Genomic DNA, 22,764 nt, shown 5'->3' on the forward strand with positions numbered 1-22,764 from the left:
GCCCCACTGAAGAGGGGTTGAACAGAAAAGGCCATTCTTCCCTTCCTGGTATATGTCTGCAGCATTTCCCAGCCTGAGGGGTAAACATCTCCAAACAGATCTGCAAAACAGCTCTGTTCCCATCTGATCTTGAAAGCAACTCACTGTATAACCAGGGGCTGGAGCTCTCTGGGGAGAAATGGAGCTTTGCATTCACCTGGTCCCTTCCCAGCTCTCTCCCAAGGAGAGAGCTCTGCCACCCTCCAGCCAGCCTCCTTCGGCTGAACACTGCACCCAGGTAGAACAGGAGCAGCACAATGCTGGATTCTGCCAGCCAGCTGCCATAGGCTTTGCTACAGATTGAAATCATGCTAGGAAAAAGGATGCTGTAAAGCTGGCCAAGTGACCCAAAAGACTGAGTGGGACCCATCTGGCTTCCCCAAAACCCATCAGAAGTGATTGGCCCCACTTAAAAGGCTAGCAAGGAGACACGCTTGTCACATGGAGTTTAAAAGCATTTCTCCCTTTTGCAGGACCCTCCATAGTGACCCCTCCTAAGGACATCTGGAATGTGACAGGAGCACAGATCTACCTGAGCTGTGAGGTTATTGGCATCCCAACCCCTGTCCTCATCTGGAACAAGGTAAGGGACCTGCTAGGAGCTCTTAGAGCATTGCAAACCTGAGGCAGCTGAAACTGCCTGGTAAGCATAAAGGCCATAGCAGATTCCTCCTTGGAAACACTCATCTTTGATGAGTTCTCCCACATGTGCAGTTCTGTCCGCCCCCAAACATCTGGCATTGCTTAACCTTTAGTCACTGCTTTCTCTAACCTCTATCTGATCCCGAGGCAGAGCAGGACTTGTGCTTGTCTTGGTAGTGCCTGTTATTCTGAGCACGCCAGGAATGTTCCTTGACCTGCCATCACCCTGCTGACGGCAGCGACTCCGGGGTGTCTGGACACACATCACCCACATCAGGAGCAGGAACCACATGGGGCAGTCCTCTCCCTTAGCTGGCTGCATGCTGGTTTTGGCAGTGTTGGTAATGTCTGGCTTAGCGCAGGGCCAGCACCAGGCAAAGAGGATCCCAGACATAAGGCTGAGAGGCACTGCATAGTCCCTGTAGCCTCTTCAAATGCCACAGGTTTGTGGACACTTGGGCTGGGTCTTTAAATTGAGATGAAGCAATACTAGTTTAAGAATATGGCCCAAATATTACTCTGTTCTAAAACAACACGCTTTATTTATAGTGCTCCCAGAACAGACTCTTGTGTGAGCATACAATGTAGGCATGTTGTCTCAAGCAGGATTTTCTGCTTATATACAAGCAGATGCCTTGTTTACACTGACTCCCAGTGCTGATCTGCTTTTTGTGCCTCTTCCTCATGGCTGAGACACTGCTTGACCTGGTGATAACAAGGGCTGAGCCATGCTCTGCTCTGGGTTCAGATACAGAGAGCTGGGGAATGACTGCACTGCTGCTCTCGCATGGATGCTGTGCCCACCACAAGGGACTGCCTGGTTTGCTGCAACAGAAGCCTGCAGGGCTGTTGCTGGCCTGTTGGGAAGAGGATAGATGCAAGGAGAGCATCTATCCTCTTCCCTATCATCTAACTCTTATGCAGGGAGAGCCCATTCTAGGAGCAACATGCAGACACTCAGTTCTCTGCTACTGCCACTCGAAAAAGCCTGACCATCAGGAGTCTCTCCAAACAAGGACCACAGTCAGCTCCTGCTGTCCCCACAGTCCCAAGCCAGAAGGTAGCTGCTCCAGTCTGCTGCAGGCAGCCAGATCCTCCTCGTTCAGCACAGACATCATTCGATGGGCTAAACACTGCCTTGGGAACACACACCCAAGTTCCGTGAGACCAAGTTGGTGCAGGGCATGTCTGCACACCCCAGAAAGCTGTGCTGCTTTACTTGTTCCTATTGAGGCAAGGGGAAAGCAGCCTCAGTGTAGACACTGAAGCATTGGGTAGTGAGGCTGCAGTACACAGAAGGTGAAATGCTGGCAGTAGAAGAAACTGGCACCTACCACCTGCGTGTGGTACTGCACAAACACATTCATGTAAAAATAGTGCTGATCTTTTCTGTATGCAGGCGTGGTCCTAACAGTTCTAATACAAATGAGCCCCAAAACTCTTCACCCTCTCTGCCCTTCTGTTTAGATAATTCGGGGTCAGTATGGTGTCCAAAGAATGGAGCTTCTGCCTGGAGACCGGGAGAACTTGGCCATCCAGACCCGAGGGGGCCCCGAGAAACACGAAGTGACTGGCTGGGTGCTTGTAAGTACTTTGCGTGTGCACAGAGCAGCACAAACAGCACAGGTGCAGGTTGAAAACAGCCCATGCACTGAGAACAGCACAGAAGTCACATGGCAAGAGGCAGGACATCTAAAGGAAGATAACCTCTATCTCACCCATTGCAGTTTTTTACCTCTGTTGCACACAGCAGAAGCACGCATTCTATGATTGGAGAAGGCTAGGCTTAAGTAAAGGATCTCCTTTCCATATGTCATTATTTTTCTGCTGCCATTATGGGAAGGAGACCCTTGCCATGTCTAGGGAGGAACTGGTACAGATGCAAGGAAGCACGTCACCTCCCTGAGAGCAGCACAGCTACAGACCTGGGCTACAGGAATACCTGCAGGCTTGTCAGCACTTGCCCCACATCAGGGGGAGCTGCTGTGTATCCCAGTAAGGGAACTGCAAGTATGAAGGCTCCCAGAGCAGGGGAGCACAGGTTAGGGTGGTGGTTCCCACACCATTTGCAAAAGCAGAAGTGGAAACAAGGGAAAGGAGGTGGAGATGAGCCACCGCAATCTGAACCAGGTTGTTTAGAGCAGACAGAAGAAAGCATGTTGTCAATGCAGTCCCTCAGGGTTAACTATACTTCACACAGTAGATACCTTAAAACAGAAGCACCTTTACCTGTGCACAGGATACTTACTGGGGAGATGTTTCTTTCTCTAGATATCTCCTCTGAGTAAAGAGGATGCTGGAGAATACGAGTGTCATGCATCAAATGCCAAAGGAGAGGCAACAGCTTCTGCAAAAATCCACGTTGTGGAAACCCTGCATGAAATAGCTCTGACCAAAGGTAGGTAATGTGGTTGGACACTCTTCAGCTCTTTCCCCTCACAGTTTACTCAGTTATTTGGTACAGAAGGACCACCTCTGTTCAGAACATTCCTAGCAAATGTCAGCTGCCAGAGCTCTCAAGGGATTTGTTCAGTAATCCCCAAGTGCTGCAAAGTACTGGATATTAAGATACCAAATTAAACCCACTTTTGGGTTTTTTTGGGAGTGAGGGGGGTTTAGAAAGCAACTTTCAGTGGTTTTCCAGCCCTAAGTTTGTATTGTCCTTCCCACCTCTCCTGGGAGCAGTATTGTCACAACCAGTCCCAAGGGAGAGGGGAACTTAAAGCACTTAAATTCCTGCCAAGTCCCTGCACCTCCTTATTCTTCCTCATCCTGGAAACATTCCAGTCCCTGCCATTCTCTCTGCATGCTGGAGTGTCACACCAGGGAGGGGACAAATAGGCCACAGCAGGCCTTTAGGCAAGACATAAAGCATTTACCCTCCAGCCCTCAGCCTTATTTCAAACCCAAGTCCTCCTTGCCAGGCTGCATGCAAAGCTGATGGCAAACCAACCACCCTCATTGCAGCTGCACAAAGAAAATGGCTTAGTACCACAGCCACATGTGCTTCAGAATAAATCCTGAGCTGGCATAGCAACTGTAACCATGCCAGAGGCAGAGGCACTGGGAACAAAGCATCCAGCTACAGAACACTGCTGCCTAAATCCACTTCTGGACATAGTCCTTAGTTTTAATCCCAGTAGCTTTGTCCAAACTATATAGTCTTGACTTTCTATATCCTTATATCCCTAAATAGATGAAAGACTTCCTCTAGGAGAACATTAACAGCACCTGGTATTGAAATAAGAACTCAAAATGAATCACAAGATTACTTAAGCACAGGAACTTGCTGAAGGTTTTTAGCTAGTCTGCAATCACTTTTCAAACATCTTATTTATAGATGTGAATGAAATTGAGTTTTACTGAGTTGTGTCACGAGGAGCACACTTATACCCCAGAAGAGATGATGTCCACTTCCCTTCTCACAGCAACAATACTGCGAGGTTGTAGTACTGCATGTATTGCCTCATGGTTTATTTTTTACATGCACACTGTGTTACAGCTGTTTCTTTTCAGCTGTAGAAAAGCGCTCAAGCAAGCATGCTGTAGCTAAGCAATAAGCTGGCAGTCCACAATTAAAGGAAATTGATAATATTAATGGAACAAACTGTCAGACTCCAAAGCGACGCACTGTGCAGCTAGGGAGTCTGTGTTCAATGTCCAGGTGATCTCAGCACAGAAAAATGCCATCTCTTACCATCCCCCTGCTGCTGTGGTCCTGCAGTAGGGAGGAAGAAAGAGAGGAAGGGAGGGAGGGAGGCAGGGAGGTGGGCAGGAAGACAAACGGCTACTGCCCAAGTTGTGCTATCACCCTTGGAACAGTGCAAAGCATAATGTGTTTTTGTTTTTCCACAGATGATGGTGCAGAGCTGTGATGTGAGGACTTTCACTTACGCACAGTTTTAAGTTAGTATTATGGAAAACTGTACCCTCTGGCTTTTTCTAGCTCACTAATCATCCCCTTAAGCCCCTTGTTCTTTGATAACCAATTTGCTTGCACACTTCTTTCATGCATACACAAATAAAGAGATTCACAAGCCTGATTACAAATTTTAATTTTATTTACAGGAAATAAACATACGCTTGAAGAGCACATAGCAGATGAGTAAAACCGTAGCTTAAATGCAGCCTACACAAACTGAAACAAAACCTGAGCACTTCAGTCTCATCATTAAAAAGAAGGAAAAAAAAAACCTTTTTAAAGGCTAAACACTCATCATACGAGGTGCAATACTCATAGACATCAGTTCTTGGAAGAGGAGTTTGCAGGCATAGGGCATCCGAACCAAAGATATCTAGAAAGAGATTTTAAAAGGCTTGTAATAAGCACTCCTAAAACATCAACTTCCACCACCCTCTACACAAATAACTACTTGGGGTTTTGGCTCAAAAGTGCGCCTGAAGTTATGCGTTAAAGCATTTAACAGGAACTGCTCACAGACAGTAACAAAGCAAGAGGAAAGCTCAGACTGCCTGTAGAGGCTACACAGAAGCTATCCAGATCACACTTTTAATGTGAAAAACTGCAGCCAAGGGATATGATCCTAAACAACAGCTATTTAACAAGGGAAAATGTGCAAAGTGTGCCTGATGTGCAGTAAATGTAGTGATGATTTCCAGCACACATCTCTTCAGCAACCTCAAGGCCATTTTAGAGTTGCAACAGTCAGTCCCCAACACAAGAACAAGCCTATTTAAGGCAACTATTTTTAATCGCTGCTGCCACTTTCCCTTGACATAGTTCTGTTACCAAGCACACGCTACAGAGCTTTTTCTTCATTAACAACAAAAAAAAGCGCAACACAAAAGGCCTCCCATGGGGACTGAGCTCTGCAAGCATAAATATCTTCATGGGGACTGTCAAGGGCGATGGCTCTGAATTCCTGATTCTGAGGTTCACTTCCAAAAATAAGCTCTCAAGCGTCTAATTTTAAAGTCTCAGAAAACTCCGCACTGCAAAACACTTGAACAGCATTTCCTGCCAAGTGGCACGCCAACGTTGTAAAATTAATAACAAGACATTCAAATTAACTAGGATGCTATAAACACTTAAAACAGTTACGAAACTAAAATAGCAATTGTTCTGGTGCTTCTTTAAATATTTACTTCCCTATGCTCCTGTTCACCCAAGCAGTGTTTCCTCTGGCCCACAAAGAGAAACAGTGGCTGATGAAAACCACACGTACCTGAGTTTTATTACGGCATCCCCGGCATTCGTAGGTGTGAGTCCTTGTGTTTGCAATCGCCATGATGCCACAGAGATTGCAGACATGGACTTGGTATGGGTCTGAAGCTTCAAACAATCTTTCTCTCAAGAACTGGGCTGCTCCGTGAGCTATCTGACAATCGCGTTCCATTTCTCCAAAACGAAGCCCACCATCCCTAAAAAGAGGAAAAAACAAAACAACTTCTGAGTTCACTGGCAAAATACACCAGCTCTTGCTGGTGAACAAGTAACTTAACAGAAAAAACACAGCAGTATTACAAGGTAGAAGTAAAGCTGTGCAGTAATTTAACACCTCAGAACAGTGTTAGGGAGAAAGAACATGAACACAGTAATTCATAACTGCTGCAGAGCAGTAGAGCATTTCTAAAGCAGATGTCAGACAGCTGACAACCACAGCACAACCACATAGCAAAATGAAGTAAACATCATTCCCTACTTATCTGTGGTAGGTTTAACCATGGCTAGCTGCCACATGCCCATCAAATAGCTCTCTCACTCCCCCATGTCAACAGGACAGGGGGCGAAAATAAGATGGGAAAAGCACATGGGCTAAGATAAAAACAGGGAGATCACTTACTGATTGCCATCACAGGCAAAACAGACTCAGCATGGAAATTAGTTTCATTTATTGCCCATTAGAAACGGAGCAGGATAGTGAGAAACAAAAGACAAGACTAAAAACATCATCTTCTCTCCTACCTCCTTCCCAAGCTCAACTTTACCCTTCATTTCCAACTCTCTCCTCCCTTCAGTCTTGGGGGAATTACGGTTGCAGTCAGTAAGTAGCAGTTCCTCTCTGCCACTCCTAACTCCTCACATTTTTAGCCTGCTCTAGCACAGGGTCCCTCCCAGTGGGATAGTCCTTCAAGAACTATTCCAGCACAGGCTCTTCTCATGGGGCCCACAATCCTTCAGGAACAGATTGCTGCAGCACAGGTCCCCCACAGATCACAGCTCCTGCCAGGAGTCTGCTCCAGCATGGGCTTTCTGCAGGCTGCAGCATGGATATCTGCTCCATGGGCTGCTGTCAGACAACATGCTTCACCAAGGGCTGCATGGCAATCTGCTCCAGTGGCTGGAGCTCCTCCTCCTCTGACACAGGTGTCTGCAGGACAGTTCCTTTCACATTTTCTCACTCCTCCCTCACAGCTACTGCCCAGCAGGTTTTACCCTTTCTTAAAGGTTGCTGTTGGGTTCAGCTTTGGCCAGAGCAGGTCTGTTCAATCCAGCTGTAAGTGGTTATGTCTAGCACAGGACAACAGCTGGTCATTTCTCAGAGAAGCCACCTCAGCAGTACCCCTTGCTACCAAAACCTTGATACCTGCACTCAACAGATCAGCTGAACACATCAAAATGGATGGCTAATTGGGGTGTGCTAATTCAGTTCTAGCTGCAAAGTTGAGGCAGTTAATTTTTAGGGCTAAAAACTTCAAAGAAAAAGAAAACACTGTATAGAAACTAATAAACATCCTTACCGAGATCTACCCTCCATGGGCTGTCTGTTCAGTATCTGGATAGGCCCTCTAGCACGAGAATGGATTTTGTCATCTACCATGTGCTTCAACCGCTGATAATATGTAGGACCAATGAAGATCTGTGATGTGATTTTTCGACCAGTGAAGCCATTGTAGAGAACCTGAAGTAATCAATGCAATTACTGAATCACAAGCTCTCCTATCGACCAAATGTATATTAAAAACGTCACAGTGAAATGATACTTTGATTATACCTCGTTTCCTCTTAGATGATAGCCATAATCTGATAAAAGATTGGAAATCTTCTGCACGTTGACAGCATCATTAAAAGGTGTCGCATCACCAATCTCTCCTTTGTTTGCAGACACCTATGGAGGTTTGCAAAAGCCTGTCAGATTTCTGAATTTCTTTCAGACAACAGTAAGCTTTTTCAAAGAGTTTTTACAGAACTTGAGGTTCCACGCCCATGATAGTGCCCTATCTTGCCTTGTTTATTAACTGCACAATTTATACAAGATTTTAACAAAGTATCAACAATTTTGCTACTCCTTTTTCTAGGTCACAGGAAATGTATGGAATAAAAGCAGCATTTTTATATTTTTTATACTATTTTTATAATATATTTTTCTAATAAAAGCATCTTCAGAGATGGGAGAGCACACTGTAATCTGACTTGCTGGACAAAATTTACAGGACTGTTGGTCTTCCCCAAGAAACCTGCTTTTGCTCTTGTAACTGGAAAGCAATCCTTATTTTTTAGTGGATTAACACCCACCTACCAGGGAGTAGTATCTTAAAAAAATATCCCTGAAGTTAAAAGAAAAATCATATTGCTCAGACATGCAGCATAAAAGATTCTTCTCACCTTCCCCTGGAGACACTCAATCAAGTGACCAATGGTCATACGGGAAGGGATGGCATGGGGGTTGATAATTATATCAGGGGTGATGCCTTCACAGGTGAAGGGCATATCCTAGAGCAGGGAAACAGACAGTCAGTACATCCCAGAATATCAGCTTTAAGAAAAGCAGTTGCATGGCTTCAAATAAAATCTTGTAAAGCATTTCAAAGGTACTAAGTACGACGTAAGAAGCAGCTGTGTCTCTTTCTAAACATATTTTAGTTAACTTTAAGTCAATATATTGTACCTGAGTAGATATTCGACAGGCAACTCGCTTAAGGCAGTTCCAATGCTAAGATGTTCAGAAATAAAACGTCAAAAAGCAGGGGAAAAAAAAAAAAAAATCACTACCTCTTGCCTGTACTGGATACCACAGGTTCCTTTCTGACCATGTCTGCTGGCAAATTTATCTCCAATTTGTGGGATTCTCACAGAGCGTACCTGTAAGCCATGGGAAAACATACAGTAGGTAACTTAAATACAGGACAAAACTGATTAGAAGTAGAAAGCACACATGCCAGTGCTCACCCTGATCTTGCAGAACTTGTATCCTTCCTGGTTAAGGGTGACCATGACCTGATCTACAATGCCAGTCTCACTAGTCCGCAGGAAAGTGCTGCAGTCCCTCTTTGTGAAACGTCTGTTGGTGCTTTCCAGTTCATCCTCATTCTCTGGCAGCGTTACTGTTTTGCCAATGATGACATCGTCCCCAGACACACGTACCCCGGGTGCTATCAAACCATCATCATCAAGTTTGTCATAGATTGCATGTCTCATACCTTGAGGGAAAAAGGAGAAATAAAAGTAGGCTCCCCAATTGTTCAGCATACTGGATTTGACGATCAGCACAAATTGAACAAGCTTGCTTGCAACTTCAGACTACTGAGAAGATGTCTGAAGATACTTCCATGCAAACATCTCAACTGATGTATCTTGCTATTAATACAGACATTTCTCACACTTTATATGTCCCAAAATAAAGACTGAACCAGCTCAGCAACACTGCCCACAAAAAAATCTGATTTAAAAACTCAGTCTTCAAACACTCCTGTATCTCACCTTGGCAAGTTTCACGTGTAGGCTTCTCAAAAACTTCCTCTTGGTCATACCCTTTTTTAGACTCCTGCTCTTTGTAGGAGCGATAGAATACAGATCTGAAACAAAGTCATAAAGCCTTTGCATCATTCTTTCTCATCTCAATTTCACTATAATCACAATTTTATCACATATTATGCCTCCTGCTACTAATGAAAACCAAACCAAATCATACAACCTTTCCTCTAAAGCCTTGTTAATCAGTTACCATCACTGAAGAGGTGAAAACAAAACCAAAACCATCCCACCACACAAACAAAAACCAGCTTCAGATGGCATTTTGATGGTCACTTTTCAGATACTGCCAAAGTACCTATAAATAACATGCTAATTTTTTATGAACTACAGACTTTCAGATCTGCTTGATATCTCATAAGTAGTTCTTATTCCTAGATTATGCACATTTTCATCATACCATTCTCAGACTATTTTCTCCTTAATACCTGCCATTTTGCAAGCACTTTTAGGCTTCTACCACTACCTTGTAGTGCCACACTCAGTACAAATGAGCTGCCATGGAAAACTTTCAATTTATATAGGCTTCTTTCTGGGGCTTTTGTTTGCTGCCTCAGCTGCCAGCACACCAAAGCCATGGCCTTTCAGATAAACATTATCCACATTTCACTGTTCCTGTGCACACAGAAGGTTCTATAAGAGCTTCATGTGAGCTGTAATAAGTTTTAATAGTCACATACTTATTCTACACTGGAAGGCAGTAGATCCAGGACCCCAACCACTTCTTGGTCTCAACTTCGACAAAAGGAAGTAAACAAAACTAGAAACCTATTGATGAGCCATATAGCTAAGCACAGCCATCTAAAATCTGTAATGCACAAAGTCACATCAGTTGCCAGCTGACCCAACAGCAGTTTCTACTAAGGAGAGGAACATACCAATCCTTACTGGTAGCAAATGTCACACTACTAAGGATTATTACAAAGCTGCAATATTGCCATTAAGGAGAGTTTATAACTGGCAAGAGTTAAATGAAAATGTATTTGGACTCTTTGCTGTAACATTTTTTTCATTTAACCATTATACAAAGAACAGTAAACATAGTAAAGACGGAAATGGAAAAGTTGGTAAGCCAGAGTGGGAAGTCAGGTTACACACAGGATGAGCCATTGCTCATTGTTTTACTGAGATACACGCCAAGATAGCATTTTTACTGTGCTGCTCCCTCCACCCCCATTAAGAATAAAATAAATTAAACTGCTAAAGAATTTACAAAGTTTTACCTGAAAAAGCCTCTGTCAACAGCAGAACGATTCATGATGACAGAGTCTTCCTGGTTATAGCCTGTGTATGATGCAATGGCTACAATGGAGTTGATACCTATAATATGCAGAACAAATACTTTGAAATGTTGCCCACATACCAGACAGGCATTACTGAATTACAATTTTGAATCACAATTCAAAATAAGCTGTGTTCTCTACAGTGAAGCTGTTCTCTTTCGGAGATAAAATCTCCACGTCCCACACACAAAACCCCATACCAGCAAATACAGCTTTGAGTACAAAAGAGTCAAGAGTGACACCTTGTGAAAAACACAAGAAATACCAAGGCGGAAAATGCATTTTTCCAGTGGGATTTTAATAGACTTTACAGATAAAGTAGTTTCATGTGCAACACTAGCAATGTATTTAGGTGTCCAGCTACAAGTTAATGTTTAATCTATAATTAACTTTTAAATTACATGTAAGTGCTAAATATTCAGGTATTCTACACAAAACATTTGTGACATAGTTTAAACAAAGCAGTAGCATTTTTGGTTTATAAACATTAACTGGCAACATACCTGCTGGTAACTCTCTAAATCGCAAGTACTCCATGGAGCGTGTTGTTACAAGGGGCTTCTGAGGATAGTACAACACATGTGCCAGTGTATCCATACGAACATGAAAGTTTGTAATGTAAACTCCCATAGCTTGTTTACCCATGGCAGACTGGTAGGTGTTCCTGGGAGACTGAACAGACAAGGGAAGACCATTATTATGTACATAAAGCTCTTCACACATACACCTGTGGGTTTTCTATCAACTTCAAAAGCAGGATGTCAAAAGTGATGCACTAACCTGGTTGTGATCAGGGAAAGGGATAATAGATGCACATACTCCCAGGATCATAGATGGGTGAATCTCACAGTGCGTGTATGTTGAACAGTATGCCACACCTTTCTCTTGCAAATCATCTGGAGTCATTGCCAGCATCACAGTCTCTTCTTCCAGTGTGTCAATGTACTCTACTACACCGCTGGCCACGAGATCCTGCCAACTGAACAAACAATGCCCGAAATACTTAGCTAATACCTCAAATGTGTCTCTTCAGCAGTAACAAGATGAAGGACTTTGCTGGCTTATTACTTCTACCGCTGCCTGAATGTGCTTTAAAACAAAAAAATAAAAATCAAGCTACCAGGCAGAGAAAGCATCTTTGTACTGTGCAAAGTTTTAAACATTTCCCTCTCCAACCTGAAGGAACCTGCAGCTTCCAAGACAAAAAAATCAGACATACAACCAAGTTCGAGGAATATCTCACCTGTAGTTGTTATACTCGCGTTCCTTCAGTTGGTCAATATGCCTTTTCTTCAACAGCAGTTTTTGTTTTTCCACAATTAAAAGGGGTCGACAAATCCTGCCTGCGTCAGTATAGATGCGGATTTCTCGCTCACGAATATCTCTAATCATTGAGACCTGCACAAGAAAGCAGCACCCCATGAGTACGAAATCTCAGCCCAGAATCAGAAACATGGAACACAAAACAGGATAACGAAGTTCCCTAAAGCAAAGAAGTATTTCAGAAGACTATTTTCAACTGGATCCTCTTAAAATAAAGCAAACCAAAACCAACCACAACCAAACAACAAACCACGCACAACATCAAACAAACAAGAAAACTCCCGAAAGCACCAAACTCCAAAAAACTCCCAAAGCAAACCAAAACAACCAGAAAACCCAAACAACCAATGTGAAGTATGTTCAGAAAGAGACTTGCAAATAATGCTATTTGGAGCTTGCAAATAATGCTATTTGGAGCTTGCAAAGTAGTATCAAGGCATTATCCTCCCTCATGACAAAAGACACCCAAACTCGAGATGCAAAATTTGTACCTCTGACACAATGATGTCCATCTGACGACGGAGCTTCCTTAGGGTATTCATGAGCTGCTCAGGATCTTTGTGTATTCCTACCCAGCAGCCATTAACAAAGATCTTGGTAGCGCTATAAAGAGGAAAAAAAAACAAGTATTAAAAAATACAAATAATAAAGAGAAAATGAAAAAAATAAGTAAAAATACAAATAAGAGAAAGCAAAACAAAGAAGAAATACCAATAATGCAGAAAAAATTAACTACAAAAAAAAGCACCCTCCCATTTCCCACCCCAAAAAGCCCCAAAGCCCTTGAAATGTTGTGCAGGATAAAAAGCTTAAGTCTGTTTAAACAGTTTAATTTCCACATACTCAGCTATTGCTGCTGGAGATATTTCTTCCAGGTTTTCCATACTCCACTCTTCCAAGAATTCCAAAATTGGGGACGGCTGAGACCCCACAGAAATGTAAGCCATCAGGGCTAAGTTCTTCACAAGTCCTACTGCATGACCCTAATAGAAACACAAAGTTAACTTGCATTTCCAAATCAAGAGATTCCCCTAAGAAGATCCGACAACTTAAAATTCAAGTCCTTATGGATGTGGACACAACACATGCTATTTATTAATTACTACCATTCAAAGGCAGAGTTAGCTATAAAGCTAAATATTCATGTCAGCACTTTAAAATACAAATGCTAGGGTGGCTATAAAATGACAAACAGAGAGAAAAGTAGTTAGGCATGAGTACTGACATAAATACTAGTTTCATTACCTCTGGGGTCTCAGCAGGGCAAACCATTCCCCACAGTGTGTTGTGCAGCTGTCTGGGCTTTGCTAGTTTGCCATCTCGACCAATTGGAGAATTCAGGCGTCTCAGGTGGGAAAGTGTAGATGCGAAAGTCAGGCGGTTTAACACCTGTGTGGAGTAAGGAATTCATTCAGTCAAAGTTGCTCAGAAGTGTTGTTGACAGGCATCATGATACATTAGAGCAAAGGTTCACTGCCCTCTAGAGATGATGCACCTGAACTAAAATAGTTCTGATTTTTGTTTGCTACACTTTTTAGCTCGCCTCCACTAATCTCAGACTAAGTTCAACCTTAAAATCTTAAGCACCTAACCAGTGCTGTAATGGCAGAAGTTTTCAGAGCAGGCTTATACTGTGGCAAGGCCCAGCATAAACAGTTACCCAAGCAGAGAACTGGGTTTTGTAGTATAGCTTACTCAGATCAGGTAATTAGAATGAACGATACTAGTAATAAACATACTTTAAAAGCGGCATTCTCACCAGGAGGGCTTACCAGTACAATGACACAAAGATCTTTACATACTTAGTTTGAAAAAACTAAGGCAACTTAGTTATCAGGAGCAAATCAGTATTTACATTCTTTTCAGAGTCTGCTCAAGGCTCCTCAAAAAGATTTATTTTTACAGCCTGAAACATGAGAGTTTATTTAAAAAGCCTGATACACAAATACAACATCACACCACCTAGAGACAGCTACAATCTTTGCTCCTTTCCTCACTTTGCTTTCCATAAATTATGATCTCACCAGGGCTCCAGACAACAAAACATGCTGGCATTTAAAAGCTGTCACCTCCTTCCCTTTTCTGCCTTTACGAGAAACAGGCTCAGTTAAGCACGTTTCTGGACTAATACAGTCAATGCTCCTTATCATTGAACTGTGGAATACACAACTGTTGTATTACACAGTGCAACTCAAATTTCTTAAAGCACCTGTAAAGGACTGGAAGCAATTTAAAAAAAGAAATCCATCCTCCCTAAAGATTCCCTGGAACTAGGACTTGACCAGACACACAGCATATGCTCTAACACAAAAAGTCTTTATAAGAGATACACCAACAGTTTAGCAGTCCGTGCAAAAGCTAAACCAAAACCCAAATGATTAAAACCAAACCCCACACCAAACTCAACTATTTGGATCTTTATATGTTTCAGCTATGGAAATTTCCTTTTAAAAATGGTTCTATTTAACATACAACATGCATAGCTGCCAAGCAATATTAAATTCTTCCATGATATGGTTAAAACCATACGCAAACCTGACAAGTGCTACAATGCTTTATTCAGCTGTTGTACCTGAGATACTCCTGCTCTGGCCTGATGGGCTTTCTTCTGGTCACCCCAGTTTCCAGTTGCCAGTGAATACTTCAAACCATCTGAAATAATTCTTGTTTTAATTGCCAGCTCCAAGTTGAAATCTTTCCCTCTGTCAATGAACTTTTGGGCATATATTCTCACTTCCTTTAGCAAATTCTTGAACATTCTGTAGAAGATGCCAAGAAACATGATTAAACAATACTATAGCAATTCAGCCTACTCAGCAGTTACGTGGGAAAAAATGTCACTGGCCTCCTAAAAGAAGCAAGTAACTTGTAACTAGAGGAAGAGGGGAAGAAAACCCCAAAAATAAATTAACTTGTTTGTGAATATGCACAAAATATGCTTCAAAAGAAGTTGATGCTAGCAACCGACTATTAGAGGAAGCCTATCCACTTCCTGGAAAAGTTACAATCAGATACTGGAAAAGTTACAATCAGATACAGGCTGTGCTGCCCAAGACTGGCTAGTAGACACAACAGAGTAGTGCGATCTTTTAGAAGCACAGTGTTGGCAATGCCTCTACCATTAATTATCCCCAAAGAAAACACAGATACTATAGTTACCCTCTGAACAGAAAAGCTAACAGTGGTCCAGCAAGATCCAGTCTTTTGTTGCCATAATGATCTCTGTCATCAAGCTCTCTTCTTCCCAGTGCTGCCAGCAACAATCTATGAACCATATACCTAAGCAAATAAAAGTTTATGTTTTAAACTGACTGCAGACATTCACAACAGAGATTACATGCTTTCACAGATAAAACAGTTAACAGTCTTCTAAAGGCTGTCTATTCTAGATCTTCAAGATACTGTTGTCCTAACATAGTCTTCTTCAGCATGTATGTCCTTAGAGGTGAATGACCCACTGAAAGTTTGGGTAACAACGGAGAGAAGTTAATGTTTACATCATGATGGCAATGTGTATTCTGCTACATGTCTGTCCTATAATATGGGCTACATATAAGCTGGTAGAATCAGGTGTGAAATGCTAAGTCTCCTGATGCTATAGTTCATCTGCATACCGATAAGCAGTGATCAAGAGGATGTGCTAATAGTTTTAAAGAGTTTACATTACAAACAGCTATATACATAGTAGTTAACAACCTCTATATGCTGTATATGCAACATGATGTCAGAGAGTCATTTATCACCACCATCACATCTAACTTAATATCCAGAATGTGTTAGACACTTGTTTCCTTTTTTTTTTTTATTTGGCGTTTTCTGTTTCAAAACTAAACCAGTGCCCTGAAGTTTATCACTGACTATCCAGAAGGCTGAGGTTAAAAACAAACTTCCATTCAGTGCATTCTTCCAGTCATATACATATTTGTGAATAAAATCTGTACTCAAGGTCTATTTGCAAATGTGTGACAGCAAATACTGACATACCCTAGAAAATAGGCCTTTTTGGTTTCACAGAAGTCACTGACGCCAACATGAGGGAGCATTTCCTTCTGCAAGACTTCTTTAGCGTACTTGATTCTCTTCTCTTTGGTGACACCTGGCTTTGCACCTCTTGATCCAATGAAGTTTAGAGCAACATTTTGCTCCTGAATGACAAAAGCTTCATCCAGAGAAGGTTTGACCTAAATGCACAAAATACAGCAAAACCCTGTAGCATCCAGTGCCTGCTGGGGTTGAAGGACACTACACAGCAGCTTGCTAATTATTCTTTGCAGGAACTGCTAATTACTGATCCAGTTCTTTCTGGCCTTACTATAGTAGCTCTTTCAAGAGCAACAGAAAACAGCAATGGAGGCACATTGGAAGCACATAAAAAATAGTTTAGACTTCACAAAAGAGTTCTAATTCAAGTACATTCTAGGCCTGCTGCTGTTTCATGTATAATTCAACAGCAGCAGGTATAAATCAAAGTCAACTGCAGCTGGATAAGACTCCACCATTCCAAGTACACATTAACACTTTGGAATTTCCATTACACTCCATTCACTTAACATACTCATTTTGATAGGTTTAGGCAGAAAACTTTTGACATTTCTAATAGACAACCTACCAAAACAATGAAGTGATAAATAACAATTGCAAAATGAACAACACTCAGAAAAACGACTAGCCACACCTCCACGTCACCAAATATCATGCCAGGAAATAACACATTACCATTTCCATCATTTCTGGATCTTCAAAATCATATATGATGTGCTCCAAGATGTCCCTGTCAGATACAAAGCCTAGTGCACGAAAGACAATTATGATGGGGACTTCTTGTTTGATATATGGCAAAGTTGCTACAATGCGCTGACCAATTGCGCTCTTCTTTGCACCCTGAAAAGATGGGAGAAAAATCCATACATTACTCTTAAATGATCTTGCATTTAAATAAAAATGTGGCTCTTGCTTAAGCTCAGCTTTTCTAATCCACTGTGTAAGACTCTCCATTTTTGCAATTATTCAAGTAGCTGCTCCCCACTCCCAAAAAGAAGCAAATACTGTGGACTGCAGATGAACTAGAGTGCCCCAGCCACCAGGAGCAAGAGCAGTGTAAGGCTTCTATTAAAGTTACTCTCGAAACACGCCTGGGAATTCCCAAACATCAGTGCAATGGTAAACGAGTACTGACACCTTCTGCTTTTGAAGTTATGAACAGCACTAATTTCCCTTCACAGATGGAACAGTTAGGTGTTAAATATGAACATATGATCTGCAAAACATACCTAAACACTAGCTGGACCATCAGCAAAGCCAGGGCCCCTGCTCCTATTTTTGTCCTTTGTCAAAAAACAGGATGCAACTTGTTTTCTTGCCCGTTTTCTAAAATCTCATTCACAGTAATTCTAAAGTTATTTTCCAGCCTTGCCCTAAAACCTGACACACACTAAGTCTTCATTACAGTCCTCAAATTATTTGCCCCTGAGACAGGCATAATAATGCTCCATCCCTGGCAGTGTTCAAGGCCAGGCTGGACAAAGCCTTGGGTGGCATGGTTTAGTGTGAGGTGTCCCTGCCCATGGCAGGGGGGTTGGAACTAGATGATCTTTAGGTCCTTTCCAACCCTAACCATTCTATGATTCTATAATCTATGACAAACAGAATCTATTTTAATTTAATTTTACCTTCTTTACAACTTAGCATCAGAAGAAATTTCTTTTTCAAATCCCAAAGTAAACGATATGATGAAACAGGACAGTAATAAAACTCCTAAAACAATCTTAAACCACGACAATTGTGCCCCAGGGCAAGGGTTATCACTGCTTTGGCATACCTGCCCACCTCTGGCCAGCATGCTAACCCATATAGTACTTGTTGGTCGAGAGGAGTTTTCCAGACAAGATCTACACTCTCCTGTGTAGGCATATTTTGAATCTTTCTTTGCAAACACATACACTGTGTTTGTAGCCATTTTCTCTTGAGCAATCAGAACCTGTGTTAGAAACAAGAACACTAGTAAATAACTGACAAAAGGGGATGCTGAAAGTAACAAGTACAGTATGTTTCTGTTCCTTCAGGTCTCTTAAATTTAAGAACGCAGCACGAAGTCTATTTGCCAAACTCAACTGGATCATACTCTACATTTTTAAAATACAGTATTACGTAAAAAATACACCCAGTTAAGTTAAAATAACCAAAAGAAAAGTCCCTTACCTTTTCTGATCCATTAATGATAAAGTATCCACCAGGATCAAGAGGGCATTCATTCAGTTCACAAAGGTCACGGTCCGTTAAGCCATTCAACAAACAGTACGTTGAACGTAACATAATAGGAATTTTTCCTATGAAAGTTTTCTGATGCTGTGTCTGTAACTGATCCTCCCCTTCTTTAATAACTGTTTTAGTTATATCCACATACAAGGGGGCTGAATACCTACAGAATAAAAACACCATTATGTTACCTGTCAGTTATTACTCGAGGTTGTACAGAAATATAATGAATGCAATTATTCAAGCACTCACTGGCTAAGAAATCATCAATCATTGTCTGGATTTAACAACTGGACATCAGTATTTAAATAGAGCATAATTATCATGCTTTCAAGGCACCGGTAAATTGGAAAAGGCTATTAATTAATAATGTAGAACCAGTACTTCCTTGTGTTTATCTACTATAAAATTCATTCTTACGTAAGGTTTCTCAGCCTAGCCTCATTAGGCATCATAGGTGAGGGTGCTCCATCTCTTTCCCAATGTGTAGGCTTAGAGAGGTATATTTGTTCAAACTTCAGCAGATACCGGGGCTGGAAAACAAGAAGACATTTACCTGTAATGGAAGAAACATCCATTCTGGTTGTTCAAGAGTGGCCATGGCCCTAGAGCTTAATACCTGATGCTGCCCCACACCCTCAGCATAAGGTATGGAAACAATCCCTCTTGAGATGACTAGATCAAAAAACGCACTCAAAAGCTTTCCATAATTTCTAAACACCTCATTAATTAATAAAAATAAAAGACAAAAACAACCACCACCACCAAAACAAGAAATGCCTAGAGGAAACTGAAAAGTCAAAATCATTGGTAAGAGAAGAATAAAGAACCCAAGTCTGTCTTCTTCCTATGAAATAGCTAAGAAACAAATCTGCCAAGCCAGTAAATACATTAACAGAATACGACCTACATACACCTGAGATATTGTTTACGTAACTTTAGATAAAACTGCACGTTTCATGATGCAAAAAGGTCAACCTGTTTCAACATATACAGTGAGACAGATGACATATCAAACAAGGTGCGAATTGTTTAAAGCTTTGTTTCCATGCATAAAATATCAAATTTAATAGCTTTGGTTTAATTCCACAGAAATCCTTTCACATGTTACAGTGAAACCACAGGCATGAAAGGACAGACACTTTTCAGCAACAGAACAATTCTTAAGATCTTTATTTTGCTCCAAGAGCCACTTGCCTCTGAGAATCCTACCTCAATGAGATTGAGAGCATTCAGTCACTTAAATCAAAAGCCTTGCATTTAAAATAAAGGGGTAAAAGTTTTAAAACAATACTCTTATCAAAGTGCATCTGTGTATCTGGTAGGAGCTAGAACTTAAAAGCAAGCAAGCAGCCACAAAACAGTAGCTTTGTTCATGTGTTTCATATGTGCAGTCTCAATCCTGGCGCACAAGGGTATCAAGGCTTTGCATGCCTCCTTGCATGCAAAACGACCTAGAGATGAGCCACTCCCAAAGCATTCCTTCACAGACCAAAATCCAGGGCAGTAGAGAAACATAAGCAAACCATCAGACCTGCATGTATACAAGTAAGGCTTTTTGCCTTACTTTATCTTCAAGTTGCTATTTCCTACCATGTCCTTTTGCAGAACAGAAGTTAATACAAAGAACCACCACCAACTAAGTATCTGCCTAGAAGCCAACTGAGACGTCTACTACTAAACCAAAACTTGAATTCCAGGCAGGCATTTTACCATATCTCAGCCATAGAGACTCCGCTGCAGCACACCACAAAAGCAACACTTGCTCTAGCAGTGCAAGCTCCAGTGCAGAGGAAAAAAAGTTGGTTTATGGTTTATCTTGTGAGTTGTTTTAGCCTTTCTAAAATACATTTTCAAAATCCCAACATTTGACCAGAGATGTGTCAGGGGAGGTTTAAGTTGGATGTTAGGAGAAATTTCTTCACTGAAATGGAGGTCAGGTATTGGAACAGGCTTCCCAGGGAAGCAGTGAATCACCGCCCCTGGCAGTGTTCAAAAACCTGTGTAGATGAGGCTCTCAGTGTCATGGTTTAGTGGCAGACTTGGCAGTGCTGGGGTAAATGTTAGACTTGATGATCTTAAAGGTCTCTTCCAACCTAGTTGATTCTATGATTCTGAAACAGGCTCCACTTACCGGTTCTTCCACTTCTCCTGTGGCATGCTGGGCTTCAGCTTGTAAATCAATTGGTGGAGCATCTTCAACAATTCTCTGCACAGACATCTGAATAAACTCATCAAAAGAATCCAGCTGTTGCCTGACTAAGCCCTTTTCATCGAAATAGGAGCTAAAAAAGAAAAAGTGCCTGAATGAACAAGATAATTTAATTCACGTACTTCATACATCAACAAGCTTAAGATGTATTTAGTACAAAACCTCCAAAAGCCATGAAATACAGTGCATACATACACTCACTTTTAGTGAGTACATACATTCACTTTTCCCAAGCTATGAGTTTCAAACACAGATGCTGAAAAACGTTTAACAATTGTCTCACTGCTTGAGGACAGACACAACAAAGTGACAGACTTGCTGCCACCTCTTGGCTAAGCCATGACAGTACACACACTCTACCTTGCATTTGAAGAGAAACACAATGACAAACCTCACTAAAAGTGGTTTCAGATAAAGTTTTAATGTATGTAAATTCTTTTGCCCTTACTAATTTTCCAAGTAGCCGTAAACAAAGTGCATGCCCCTAAGACAAGATAACAGATTTCTTATCTTGGATCCCCTCTCTTCCAGCCACATGAGATTCCCAGCTTCACTCCTCTGGATTTGCCTTAGCCTTTGTGCCACCTAGCTTCAACGCACCACAACCCAACTGCAAAAATCAAAGCCTAACTTCGAAGCCCCACATCTTAACTTTTAATGGGATGATCTAAACCTGTCTGCTGCATGAGCTCTGATAGCAACCTCCTCTACTTCACATTCCTAAAGCCAGCCAGGGAACCCACACTACCTCAGCTTCTGCCCATCACTGCCAGGATCTGTAGAAAAAACTGCTAAGAACTAGCTCCTACCAACAACTCCAGGATTCCCCAAGAACAGCAACACACTCTTGGCTATCATGTCATTGCCACAGTGAATCTTGACAGCAGTCTGCTATTGCACACAGGGAAGGAGAAAGGAAATGGACGACTTGTAACACAGAACAGCTGAGGCTGAAAGGGACCTCTGGAGATCATCTTGTCCTATAACCTAGCTCAGGAAAGGTCAGCCAGAGCTGACTGTCCATGACCATGTCCAGAAAACTTCTGAATACCACCAAGGATGGAGACAGAGACCATATGGCCCCCCATGGCGACACATGCCAGTGCTTGGTCACCCTCACAGTAAATAAAGTGGTTTGTCATACGGAGTGAGGTGCAGCATCAGCTGAAGGACTTGCCTTAGTTACCTCCCACCCGACTAAAAGCAAAGGTAGAATTCCACACTAGGCTGCAAAAGAAAGGATTTCCTTCTGCCTCCAAAGTTTCTCACCTCTGCTCTCCATCCAAACTGCTTATGGGATCACCACCACAGACCTACTGGTTTGCTTGTCAAGGCTCTTCTAAGACACCCATCATATACATTTCATGAATGATACAATTAGCAAAAGAAACACTTTTCACTCTGTTCCACACAGCATGCCACTCCTTAACAGTCACAAGAAGTTGCACGTCCTGGAGATTCGTGTCTTGCTAGGAAAAGACTGACATGGTGAAACAGCCAAATGCTGATTTCCTAACACCAGCACCAGCTGTGAAAATAGTGGGCAAAATAATACACTCGATATGGAATCGAGATCACTTCTTCATTCAAAAACAGTGCACCCCACTGTGTGTCAGCAGGACCCCTGAATCCCTAGGGACAACCCTGTTGTAAGCTGTTCTGCTTAAAGCCCTCCCTGTGTGCTTTAGCTCTGAACGTGCTAAAACACAGTCTCACACAGCCAATCCCACAGCTTCCACAATATGTCACCAGTGAATTGGATGTCACCTGTAAGACCAAGAGCACCTGTGCTGAAGCACTAACAGCGAGTTCCAGCAACTCACCTAATAACAATCCAGCAGGCTTCTTGCCACAAGTCGGGGGTGATTTCATCATCGTCTTCATCATATTGCATATCTGCGGGGAAGCACGACATTTAAAACAGGCCCCACTCCCCCGAGCTCTCCCCATCTCTGCTCACACAAGGCTGGCACTCAAGGACGCCCTGGCAGGGCCTCTGACCACCCGAGGGCCGCAGGAGCCTCCGAGGAACCCCACTGGGCCCGGAGCGCCTCTATCCCACCGCCGCCTCCCGCGGGCCCTGAGGCCCCCCCAGGCCCCTCACCGAGCTGCACAGCGGAGAAGGCCCGGCGGGGAACGGCCTGCACCTGCAGCACACTCACCTTCGTCCGCGTCGTACATGATGGCGGCGGGAAGGGCCGCGGGCGGCAGCTGCGGGAAAGCGAGAACCGGGAGGCGCGGCGAGCCCCAGCACCGCAGGCCCGGCCAGCGGCAGCAGCGGGACGGCGGCGGCGCGG

The 22,764-nt window shown here is 42.5% G+C and overlaps 2 protein-coding genes across 2 annotated transcripts in view; one reads left to right on the forward strand and one right to left on the reverse strand.

Moving 5' to 3' along the window:
- IGFBP7 (insulin like growth factor binding protein 7) overlaps positions 1-4,731 on the forward strand; it is a 17,009-nt gene extending 12,278 nt beyond the window's left edge. Inside the window, exons 2-5 of the mRNA XM_065692347.1 lie at positions 513-622; positions 2,149-2,265; positions 2,953-3,079; positions 4,537-4,731. Of these exons, the coding sequence (XP_065548419.1) occupies positions 513-622; positions 2,149-2,265; positions 2,953-3,079; positions 4,537-4,556 (374 nt within the window). The 3' untranslated portion in view covers positions 4,557-4,731. The remainder of the gene's footprint in view (positions 1-512; positions 623-2,148; positions 2,266-2,952; positions 3,080-4,536) is intronic.
- POLR2B (RNA polymerase II subunit B) lies at positions 4,725-22,761 on the reverse strand. The gene is made up of 25 exons (XM_065692282.1): positions 22,630-22,761; positions 22,291-22,363; positions 20,390-20,540; positions 18,676-18,788; positions 18,199-18,418; positions 17,819-17,977; positions 16,717-16,881; positions 15,985-16,181; positions 15,160-15,279; positions 14,573-14,759; positions 13,246-13,389; positions 12,844-12,983; positions 12,492-12,603; positions 11,921-12,075; positions 11,458-11,656; positions 11,181-11,349; positions 10,618-10,714; positions 9,344-9,438; positions 8,813-9,063; positions 8,636-8,725; positions 8,249-8,356; positions 7,638-7,751; positions 7,384-7,544; positions 5,868-6,063; positions 4,725-4,976 (listed from the first exon to the last, which is right to left on the reverse strand). The coding sequence occupies exons 1-25, from the start codon at positions 22,646-22,648 to the stop codon at positions 4,887-4,889; spliced, it is 3,525 nt and encodes a 1,174-aa protein (XP_065548354.1). The 5' UTR covers positions 22,649-22,761; the 3' UTR covers positions 4,725-4,886.
- Positions 22,762-22,764: the final 3 nt, after the last annotated feature.

The sequence above is a fragment of the Lathamus discolor genome, chromosome 1, assembly GCF_037157495.1.
Source record: "Lathamus discolor isolate bLatDis1 chromosome 1, bLatDis1.hap1, whole genome shotgun sequence".
In the NCBI taxonomy this organism is placed as follows: Eukaryota; Metazoa; Chordata; class Aves; order Psittaciformes; family Psittacidae; genus Lathamus; species Lathamus discolor.